Genomic DNA, 12,364 nt, shown 5'->3' with positions numbered 1-12,364 from the left:
GATGCGCGGGACGTCAGGCATCTGCATTTGCTGCACGATGGTAACAGTGAGAAGAGGGCCTGGCCCAGATGCTGTCGGAACTCAGTTTTTTAAAACAAATAGGTAATTATCACATATGAATCACCAAAGAGAAGGGCTACCATTTGGTTGTAATTTAGTATTCCCTTATCTAAACGTTATTTCCTTTCATGTATCTGTTCACTGTAGAACGGCTCGATTGTAATTGTGTATATTTTTCCGCTGATTGATTAGCAAGCATCAAAACTTTCAACTGTACCTCGATACACGTGACAATAAACTAAACTAAACTTTTCCAATAACATTGAATATATGTAATTGTTACATTTTGTTTCTGCAGGAGTTGCAATCAAGTAAAGAGAGATGTGAACTGGAACGGCAGCATCAACAAGCTGCCCTCTCTCACTTGCGCAAGTGCCTTGATCTGACACATTGCCTGCCCACATCATCATACAGGTGAACTAAGGAGTGTGGCACCATTTGAGCAAAGGTGACACCTTGGTGGGGAACTGTGTGCTCTGGGTATATGGTGCTCATTTCAAGGAGATCGATTATCCTCTGCTTATGCCACCTTCATTTGCTTCAAGAATCATCAGGATACAGCATGGAACTTTTCAAGTTGTGTTCAAAAGGAACCTCTCCAGAAAACTCCCTTTGCCAAACAGCTCAGCTCGCATGTTTCAGCCAAGCTCAACCCAAAGCTACTGCAGTTTTAGTACTGATCCACTGAGGATTTAAAATGAAAAGCTAGATATAAACATCATGAGCCTCCACAGGTTATATTAAATGCAGTGACGGCCACACAAAATAAATGAAAAATAGTTTTGTGCCTTTATGCATTAAATGAAAATAATATTTTTTTGTTTTACTTAAATGTGTAGTCTAGCTGCCGAAAATATGTTTTTGTATGTTTGAACCAGGAGGGTGATTTGTCCAAACCCGGCTGTGTAAAATAAATAACAGCCACACTTTTGAAATGATCGTTTACTTTTGCAACCTCGGGAGGTTTTAAGGATACATGTAAGCATTTAAATGTTCTAATTCCTCCCTTTGCTTCATTAACAAAAGTATTGACCTATTTCAGGTTAGTGCCTTTGTTCAGATAATATGGTGATGAATTTGAGATGAATATTTTCAGTACTCTTATCAACTACTTTCTTTAACGTAACGTTCTTTCAGTGCCACATACTCTGTAGTCTAACATACAGAGCGTTGTACTTTTGATGTTTATATTTATATATATTCGCAGTGAATCCTCTCTTGTTTTTTTATTTTTATAGCAATCAGCTATTGTAAAGTTAAATGTATATTTTGATGTTTTGCTTTTGATCCCGTTATTGGTAATGAAAAGGTACAGATTTACAATAAATAAATAGATTCATGCAGAGCTAGGTTCAGAATTTTGTAAATTAATAGACTTTTTATTTTGTGGCATAAATTATGTAAATGTCATGGGGAAATGACCGTTTACTACAGCACCACTTTTAATATTAGAAATTACTTGAAGTACTTTCTATTTTTTTGTACTGATTAATTAAAGCAGAAAGCTTGCAGTAACAAAATGAGAGATAAAACTGGCCTCGCTGAGGTAGAATAGGGATCATCAAATGCCTTTATTTCCAAGTAGCAAGTTATTTTAAACATGATATACCATATGAATTATTTCCATTTCCAATAAAGATGAACATTTAAGTGAATCTAGTTGGATAAAAATTGCCTAAAACAATTTAAAATTGCATAATGTATAATTGTATATATACAATTGGAAATTGTTATATACAATCTGATGCACTTTTGTGCAATGAAGTTTTCTTTTCTAAATATGAGCCTTGTACTACTAAAACGTTGTTTCTTTAAGCATTTTGAAGCAGTTACTAAGAAGATAGTTTTAGATAGCTTTAGGCTATCTTAAGGAGTAGCTCCATTAAATTATGAGTAGAAAACATTGAAATTGTGACTGTTTAACTTAGGTCCCCTGAAGTAAGTTGGTTTTCTTTCATTCATTCTTTTTAAACAATGGCCCAGTGAACAAATCGACTGTTACATGTTTAGATATGATTGGCCTTGTTGTTTGTTAACACAAGCAACAGTTTTCACAATGTATCAGGTATTTATTATTTTGTCATCATTTTTCAGTATTTACGTATTCATTTTGTCTGCTGTGACTAAAATAAGCATTTGTTAATAAAGTTTTGTATACATCAAGCTTTTATTTAATTGTACTTTCAGAGTGATTTACCTTCAGAGTGTAATATTTAGAATGCACATAATCCATGTTTGTGTATAATTTATGATCAGCCACAGTGCACCGTGCGTTTTGAGTTATATATGTCAGGGGAGTTCAGTGAGTCATGAGCTACAGAGATATTTCACTCTAGGGATGTAAGATTTTTATAAGATGCAACCTGCCTTTCATCCATTCTCATACTTCTAAATTCTCCAGGGTCTAAAATGTAGTATCAGTTGGTTGTGTTTAATGAATAAAAGTGCTTTTCTGCAACATCTTTTTCGAGAGAGAAAAATACCATTACTTTGCCCCTAGTTGTTCGGCACGGACTTGAAGGGCCGAGATGGCCTGTTTCTGTGCTTAATTGTTATATGGTTATATGGTTAAGACATTGATAGCAATAAAAGTTGCCAACTGTGTATTCAAGCCTATGCCTTGACATTAGAAGTAAATTAATATTGAACTATCTAACAAAGTTTTTCCAAACAACCCTAACTTTATCCTAACTTGCTCTACACTTGCTTCAAATAATTCCATTTGAATATTTATGTGAAAAAACACATTTTCTCTCACTTCCAGCTCCATGATTCCAGGACTTTTCAAAATAGAAAAAAAATAATTTGCAATCTCTTTTTAAATCCAGAAAAGGTTGACAAAGTGTCCAGTCTCAATGTATGGCTTCACAAGTAGCAAGATGGCGGACTGCAGGGGTGATGCGCCGTTGTGTATGGTTGCTCCGCCTGCAGTCCGTCCTTTCACCCTTTTTTATTTTTATTTTTAGTCCTGTCACTACAAGATGTTTGTTGGGTCTTTTTTTATGTGGTGGGTGGGGGGAGGGGAGGGGAAGGGGGAAATTATTTTAATCCCAGTCTTACTTGGTCGGAGATGCGGTTTTCCTCCGAATCGCTTCTTCGTCCTCTCTGTGCAGCCTACCATCGAGCTGGAGCAGCGCTGGAGCGGCGTTTCCTGCCGGGACTACAGCTTCGCCGACGGTGCAAATGCTGGGACACCAACACGGAGCGGGCGATGCCTTACCGGGTCGCCTTGCGGTAAGATCCGGGGCACTGTGACTGCCGAATGCAACATCGTTTAGCTGCGGCTGCAGAGCGTCCAGCCGCGGGCGGGCGGCACTGGATTTCAACACCGCGGTGCCTGGGATCCGAGATCGCCAGAGTCGGAGGTCCGGTCAGCGCGGCCTGAGAACTTTGGACATTGCAGTCTTCGGGGAGGAAGCGGCCGCTTCAGTCCAAGCCGCTGAAGAATGTTCACCCGACGCCGATGATTTAGCTTCGCGGCAGAGGGCCTGAAAACACCGGGTTGGCTGAGGAGGCCACATATAGACCCCGACCTCGGGTGGACTATGAGGAGGAGAACTGGATATTTTTAGTGCCTTCCCTTACAGTGAATTCTGCTGTGGGGGGACGTTTCTTGTTGATTTCTATAGTGTACTGTTCTGTGTCTTTTTTCTTTTTCTTTTTTATGTTATATGGATTTATTGACATTTAATCTATTCAATTAGTTTAATCAATCTCTGTAAAGCACTTTGGTTCAAAGTGATTTTGTTTAAAAGTGCCATATAAATAAATATTATTATAACTATTACTATTATAACCTCTGTGTTAGATGGAAGATGGTTTGTCTTCCTCCAGAGGCATGAAACCCTAATCCATGTTTATTATATTATTCGTGTGAGGAACTACACTTTAGATGAAATGTTTATACGCAGTATCATGAACTAAAACAGATTTTCTGAACTTCCCATTGACTGCTCAACCCTGGAGAGCACGTCACAGCTCTCATTGCAACCACAGGAGAAGGTGGGGTCAGACACAGGGGAGGGGGGGACACAGCAATCTCCTGTATTCTGGACAAGTCCCATGCAATGGTCTGGTCTAAGTGAGACCACAGTGGCCCCAAGCAATTATGTGTCAACCATGCAACCAGCGATTGCAGCATGCAGCTCAGCACTGATATTAACATAGAATCTGTGCTTGGAGAATATGCCATTGCTAATACATTTTCCATTCTGATGATTATTGAAACCTCCACCATCTGAGGCTGGCAGCTGACACTGGCGGGGAGCTGCCAAGAACGAAGGGAGGATGCGGTGGGAGGATGCGGTGGGAGGCCTCTGAAAACGAAAGGGGAGAACCAGGGGGGGGGGGGGGGGGGGGGGGTGCGCCCTGTGGCCATGTGTGGCAGCAGGCAGAAGATAGAACTGTTTGGTGAACATTTGTAACTTTGTTGGTGCCAGAAACGTGGCGACTCATGTGTACTGCCTAGGTGAGGTTTACTGGAATTATGTTACCAAGTTGTATGATGCAAAATATAGCATTTCACTGTACCTAGGTACATGATATTAATGTATCGTTGAATCTATGTACACCATATAACTGTCACCTCATTACCAACCCCTGTACAAGGTATTGACTTTCTGGTAGTTTAAAATTCATAGGTAGCCATCAAAGCTCCAATTTCTGCTGCCAATTGATGATGTGTGCAGTGTGACCTATGGTGTCAATATCAATGTAACTGATGCCAGACAATCATTAATGCCCCTGTTCCACTTAGGAAACCTGAACGGAAACGTCTGGAGACTTTGCGCCCCACCCAAGGTTTCCGTGCGGTTCCCGGAGGTTTTTGTCAGTCTCCCTAATGGTCAAAAGTGGTTTCCGCTTCTATGTTCCGGCGATTATTTCCAATTTTTTTTTAAATCGGTGATTTTTTAGTCAAAGCCAGTTGCGATGATAGTTGAAGTTGGTTATTGGAGGTTGCAGGTAGTGGAAGGTAAGACCTTTTTTTCACCCAGTTTTTATTCCACCAGGTAGGTCTTACCTTCCACTAACTGCAACCTCCGGCAACCACCTGCAACCTCCGGCAACCACCTGCAACCTCCGGCAACCACCTGCAACCTGGCAACCACCTGCAACCTCCGGCAACCACCTGCAACCTCCGGCAACCACCTGCAACCTCCGGCAACCACCTGCAACTAGCATCATGGCAACCGGCTCCAACTAAAAAATTGCCGATTTTAGGGATGCTGACAAAAACCTCCGGGAACCGCACGGAAACCTTGGGTGGGGCGCAAAGTCTACAGGTTCCACGTTCAGGGTTCCTAAGTGGGACAGGGGCATTAGGTTTTGTTTATTGTCAGCTTTGTTTTGTATGCTATCAAATCAGATAATACTATACATAGATACAATCAAGCCAAACTCAACTACAAAAGATAGAGCAAAACGAATGTACAGAGTGACGAATGTAGTTCTCAGCATTGCACCAGTTCCATAGACAAAGTCATCTGCTACTCCAAGGTGAATCGCACACCAATTGCTTGAACCAATGTTCGAATGACCACAGTGACACCCACAGATGATCAACGGCATGACCCATTCCAGGTAAAACAACCTTTATGGTCAAACTGTACACAAAGAGGTCTGCACAAAGATGGCAGCACGGTGGAACAGCGGTAGAGTTGCCGACAGACCGCGCAAGAGATCGGGTTCAATCCTGACTACGGGCGCTGCCGGTACGGAGTTCCACTGTGATCCACATGGGTTTTCTCCGGGATCTTCAGTTTCCTCCCGCATTCCAAAGACGTACAGTTTTCCATGCGGTATCTCTAAACTATTGTAAAAGGTCCATTATATTGTTGCGTGGTTTTCCAAACATTATTCAATTAGTTTCAAACTGAAGAGACGCATGTTTAAAATTAAACTTTACAGAATTAAAGGACGAATATTGACCTGCTTAGGACATTAGTTAGGCAGCAGAAAATACTAGGAATTATTATTATTATGTAAACAAATTGGAAGGAAATAGCTAATGTTATCCTTCAGGATTTGGATTAGAACTTCAACCATTCATATTGTGTATTGACAAACAATGCCACAGCAAGTCAAACACACCAATCCCACAGTCTATTAATTGGTATTGATAGTATTAAAATTGCAAGTGATGGATTGCTTCATTGAAATTCACAATGAACATCATTGAATCAAAGATCTGCACATACTAAAAATCCAAAACATAAACTGGAAATGGTAGAAGAACGCAGTAGTTCAGGCAGAGTCAGTGGAAATAGAAACAGAGCTGACTTTTTGGGTCAGGGACCTTTTGCAGAACTGATAAATACTACAACAACCAACAATCAACAACCAACAATCAGTTTTATTCGTCACATTGCACATAAAGTGCAAGTGAAATGAATTTGTCAGCAGCGGTACAATGATAAAGAACACACAAGCACAATAAAAATTTGAACACAAACATCCACCACAGCATTCATCATTGTGGTGGAAGGCACAAAATTTGGCCAGTCCTCCTCCATTTCCCCCCATGGTCGGGACCAGAGTCCAGAGTCAGTCCAGGATCGGCTCTTCCCCACCGGAGACCGCGGCTTTAGGTTGGTGTAGGCCGCAGGCCGGCGGTCGAAGATTTAAAGTCCCCGCCACAGCCAGAAGCACCGCAGACTGCAGAGCCGGCAATCGAAGCTCCCCTCCAGGGGTGATGGTAAGTCCACGCCGGGTCCGCGGTAGAGGTTGGACGCAGGCCGGCAGTGATGGCTTCTTCTTCCCCCGGGTCCCCCACGAGGGATCCCGGGCTGTAGACGCCGCGCCAGCTGGAACTCTGCAGACCGCGGCTTCAGGCTGCCGGCTGCCGCGGGCCAGCGAAACGGAGCGCTCCCCTCTGGCGAGCCCCAGTGAGGGCTCGCCCGCTCCACGCCGAGAGTCCACGCTGCGCCCGCCGCTGAAGCTCCGGGCGCGTCTCCAGGAAGGGCTGCCCGATCCTCGTTGTTAGGCCACGGGGGAGGCGACCTGGAAAACGTTGCCTCTCCATGGAGGAGGCGACCAAAGCGGTTTCCCCCTTACCCCCCTACACCACCCCCCACACAAAACACATCGAGAAACATTAAAAAAACATACTTTAAAACATACTAAAAAACCCAAAAAAGTTGAAAAAAAACAGACACGCTACTGACAGGGCGCCGGCTTGCAGCACTCCCACCGACCGAAGAAATATGAAGATGAACCAGACTTCTATGTCTTCTATTTCTATTTATTCCTAATTCTAGATAGGGTCCTTAAAGATGGCAGAGCCCATGGATAAAATTACTATATGATAAGCCCACTGCTAGAATACTGACTAAAAATATACTATCCCCGAAATTTCAACTATCCAGGGGCAATAGACAGGGATGTGCTTTATCACCACTTCTATTTGCCATGGCGATAGAGCCCTTAGCAGAACACATAAGAATGCACCTTAATATTCATGGTTATAACACTAAAAACTCTAATAATAAAATATCATCATATGCAGCCGATTTATTATTATACATTACAAAATCACACATTAGTATTCCAAATTTATCAAATTCGATCCAATTTTGGAAAACACTACCGATGTCCTGAATAGGCAGAATAAATGCCATTAAAATGATTTTTCTTCCACAAATACTATATTCCAATCAATACCTACATACATACCTAAAAACTTCTTTAAAAAAATTGACATACATTACAAATTTCATATGGGACTATAAATCCCATAGAATTCAAAGAAGACATTTATGTAAACCCAATGAATGTGGTGGACTTACACTTCCCAACTTTATGCACTATCATTGGGCAGTGAACATTAAAAATATAATGTATTGGTTAGACAGTTCAACACAGCAGGCAGAATGGACAATAATGGAGAAGGAGGATTGCACTCCATTTAATATAGGAGCGATCCTTTTCTCACCGATAAAACTGAAGAACACAATATATAATAGAAACCCGCTGATTCACAGCACAATACGAGTTTGGAGAAAATAAAATCCTCTCTTAAATTAAAAATCTTTTGCTTCTTTCACTGATAGCTAACAACCCGGCGTTTAAGCCATCGACTATTGACAAAACATTTACTCTCTGGGAACGATTAGGAATTAAGACTTGGGAAAATTTGTTCCCATCCCATTCCCTACCATTCCGGTAGGCGGCGCGGCTCTGGCCAGCAGCGGCCTCTGCAGCCTGTCCGCGTTTTTATTATTTTTTGTCTGTGTTTTTATGTAGTCTTTGTTATTTTATGTTGGGGTGTGTGTGTGGGGGGGTGGGGGTGGGGGGGGAAACTTTTTGGATCTCTCCCTGCACTGGAGACCCGACCTTTTCTCGTCGGGTCTCAGGTGTCGTTGAGGCCGCAACGAGGAGCGGCCTCCAACAGGAAGAAGCCGGGGACTCAGGTGCCGACTCACCGTTGCCGTCGCGGAGCTGGCCGGGTCCGGAGCGGGTGGAGCGGTGGAGGAGCGCTGCTGCTGCTGATGCTGTTGCTGCTGCTGCTGCTGCTGCTGCTGCTGCTACCGGAGAGTCGGAGGCTCCAACGACGGGTCTGTGGACGACGGCGCCGGGAGCCCGCGGCTCCCTGGAGGGAGACCGCTTTTCGGGGCTCTGCAGCGGCGACTTCTCCCGCCCGAGTTGCGGGGTCGAAGAGCTCCTGGAGCGGGGCCTAGCACCACTGCCCCGCGCGGCTGGAATGGCCGCGGACTCTGCGAGCGCACACCGGGGGCTCCAACACCAAGACCCGGTGTGCGACCTCGCACCACCCGGCGTGGCTTTAATGGCCGCGGGACAATCGCCATCGCCAGCCGGGGGCTATGACTTTGACTCTGACATCGGGGGGGGGGGAGAGTGCAGTGGAGAGATAAGTTTATTTGGCCTTCCATCACAGCTATGTGATGGATGTTTATGTTAAATGTAATTATGTTGTGTCTGGGGTCTATTTGTGTGTACTGTATGGCTGCAGAAACGGCATTTCGTTTGGACCTCCAGGGGTCCAAATGACAATTAAATTGACTCTTGACTTGACTTGATTTGTATGAAGCGGGAAATTTTTTACCATTCCAAGATTTACAGATTAAATACAATTTGGAAAGTAAACCAATATTTTAGATATTTACAAACTCGAGACTATTTGAAAAAACACTCAAAAGATGATCAAAATTTGAAGCTGGACCCTTTAGAACAAAGCATGAATAGACAGGTAGAATTGGATCGCTTAACATCGTATTTTTTTAATACTATTTTAAATATAGACATACCTTCGACAGAAGGTATAAGAAAAGAATGGGAACAAGAATTGTCTATAGAAATCTCCAAGGACAGATGGGAAGATCGTACGCAGCTTTTCAAAAAGGGGGGTGGCAAGACAGGATTACAAAAAACTTAATGTGAAATAATGTGCGCGCTGCGCACATCACGAGCGCGAAACGTGAAGCCCCTCGATGCCAGGGTCCAGGGCTCGCTTAAGGGCCCTGGAAGCTCAGGGGTTTTAGATGCTCTCTGATGCATTCTGAGCATTATTTTGGAGCATTTTTGCACCAAATTTATGACCAATATTTCAGAAATTAACAGGAACCTGAGAGGTAGCTTTTTCACACAAAGGGAGCTGGGTGTATGTAACGAGCTGCCAGAGGAGGTAGTTAAGGCTGGGACTATCCTAATGTTTAAGAAACATTTGGGCACGTACATGGATAGGACAGATTTAGATCGATATGGGCCAAACGCGTGTGAGCGGGACTAGTGTAGATGGGACTTGTCGGTCGGTGTGGGCAAGTTGGGCTGAAGGGCCTGTTTCCACACTGCATCATTCTATGACTAAAAAGTGAAAAAGAAAAATGCATGTAGATAAGTAGAGCAGATTTGAAAGAGGAGTGAAATGTAAAGGCGGAGAGAGGTTTATGGGTGGAAAGGAACATAGGAAAGGATGGGTGAGAGTGGGCTTGGGCAGATGGGTGAAGGGAAAATAGTCACAAAGTGCTGGAGTAACTCAGTGGGTCAGGCAGCATCTGCGGAGAATATGAATAGGTGACATGTCACAGAGTGCTGGGGTAACTCAGTGGGTCAGGCAGCATCTCTGGAGAAATGGTATAGATTATATTTCGGGTCAAGACCGTTCTTCAGTAATATTCATGATGTGACATGCATAGACATTCCTGAATGTTACCCAAACCATCGTGAGCTACTTTGTGACGGTGCTTGCCCTCTCCTATAACATCTCTGCTGCCTTGGGTGATGCAGGATACGACACAAGCTTTGGGACACGGTGTGAAGCTGTTGCCGTCTGTCCCAGCTGGTAAAAACCTGGATGGAGTGGATGTGGAGAGGATGTTTCCACTAGTGGGAGAGTCTAGAGCCAGTGGCCACAGCCTCAGAATTAAAAGACATTCCTTTAGGAAGGAGATGAGCAGGAATTTCTTAAGTCAGAGGGTGGTGACCTGTGGAATTCATTGCCACAGACAGCTGTGGAGGTCAAGTCAATGGACATTTTTCAGGAGGAGATTGCAAGATTCTTGATTGATACGGGTGTCAGAGGTAATGGGGAGAAGGCAGGAGAATGGGTTTGAGAGGGAAAGATAGAGTCATAGGGTGATACAGTGTGGAAACAGGCCCTTCGGCCCAGCATGTCCCATCTGCACTAGTCCCACCTGCCCACGTTTGATCCATATCCCTCCGAACCTGTCCCATCCATGTACCTGTCTAACTGTTTCTTAAATGTTGCGATAGTCCCTGCCTCAACTAACTCCTCTGGCAGCTTGTTCCATACACCTACCACCTTTGTGTGAAAAACATACCACACAGATTCCTATTAAATCTTTTGCCCTTCACCTTAAACTTATCTGCTCCTCGATTCACTTACTCAGGGCAAAAGACTCAACCATATCTATTTAAATCATGATTTTATACACCTCTATTAGATCTTCCCTCATCCGCCTGTGCTCCATGAAATAGAGTCCCAGCCTACTCAACCTCTCCCTATAGTTCTGGCCCTCTAGTCCTGGCAACATCCTCATGAATCTTCACTGTACCCTTTCCAGTTTGATGACATATTTCCTATAACATGGTGCCCAGAACTGAACACAATACTCTGAATGCGGGCTCACCAACTTCTTATGCAACTGCAACATGACCTCCCAACTTCTATACTCAGCCTGAGTTACTCCAGCACTCTGTGAAACGTCACAGAACAGGGCAAGATTAGCAAGTTTGCTGATGATACAGAAGTGAGTGGTTTTGCAGATAGTGAAGATGGTTGTGAAAGATTGCAGCAGGATCTGGATCAATTAGCCAGGTGGGCAGAGGAATGGTTGATGGTTGCATGGTTCCTTGAAGGTCGTGTCGCAGGTATTTCAGGTGGTCAAAAAGTATTTTGGCACTTTGGCCCTCATCAGTCAGAGTATTGAGTATAGAAGTTGGGAGGTCATGTTGCAGTTGTATAAGACTTTGGTGAGACCACATTTATAATATTGTGTTCAGTTCTGGGCACCATGTTCTAGGAAAGATGTCAAACTGAAAAGAGTACAGTCCAATCAGGGTTGTGTCATCCGCAAACTTGAGAAGCTTGACAGAGATGTCTGTGGAGGTGCAGTCATTGGTGTGGCGAGAGTAGAGGAGAGGGGAGAGTATGCATCTTGCGGTGCTCCCATGCTGAGCGTTTATGGGTCCGAGATGTGCTTTCCCATCTCACATGCTGCTTCCTGTCTGTCAGAAAGCTGGTGATCCGACGGTCTTCATGACTACAGAGGTCAGTGCGACAAGCCTGTAGTCGTTAAGACCAGTAATCCTTACCTTTTTGGGTACAGGGAGAATAGTGGAGACTTTGAAGCAGGCAGGGCCTGGTTAAAAATGAGTAATTGGATGTGAAGTGGTGATTGGAGTGGGGTGGGTGTAGAAGGGCCCAGTCTTTGCAGACTGAGGTCAAGCTGTGAGTGGGTGTGAAGTGTTGGTTGGGGTGGGAAAGGTACCACTCTTTTCATACTGGAGTCTTGTCTTAAGTAGGTGTGAAGTGGTGAATGGGAAGGAGAGGGTGCAGGGCCCATTCTTTGCAGACTGGGGTCTGGCTGTGTATAGAAACATAGAAACATAGAAATTAGGTGCAGGAGTAGGCCATTCGGCCCTTCGAGCCTGCACCGCCATTCAATATGATCATGGCTGATCATCCAACTCAGTATCCTGTACCTGCCTTCTCTCCATACCCCCTGATCCCCTTAGCCACAAGGGCCACATCTAACTCCCTCTTAAATATAGCCAATGAACTGGCCTCAACTACCCTCTGTGGCAGAGAGTTCCAGAGATTCACCAC

General features: G+C 44.1%; 1 protein-coding gene across 1 annotated transcript in view; it reads left to right on the top strand.

The window, feature by feature from the left end:
- Positions 1-2,848, top strand: part of LOC129706559 (genetic suppressor element 1-like) — a 176,736-nt gene extending 173,888 nt beyond the window's left edge. Inside the window, exon 16 of the mRNA XM_055650924.1 lies at positions 359-2,848. Coding sequence (XP_055506899.1) covers positions 359-478 — 120 coding nt within the window. The 3' untranslated portion in view covers positions 479-2,848. The remainder of the gene's footprint in view (positions 1-358) is intronic.
- Positions 2,849-12,364: the final 9,516 nt, after the last annotated feature.

The sequence above is a fragment of the Leucoraja erinacea genome, chromosome 2 (genome assembly GCF_028641065.1).
Source record: "Leucoraja erinacea ecotype New England chromosome 2, Leri_hhj_1, whole genome shotgun sequence".
Taxonomy (NCBI): Eukaryota; Metazoa; Chordata; class Chondrichthyes; order Rajiformes; family Rajidae; genus Leucoraja; species Leucoraja erinaceus.
This window is presented reverse-complemented; position numbering and strand designations above follow the sequence as displayed.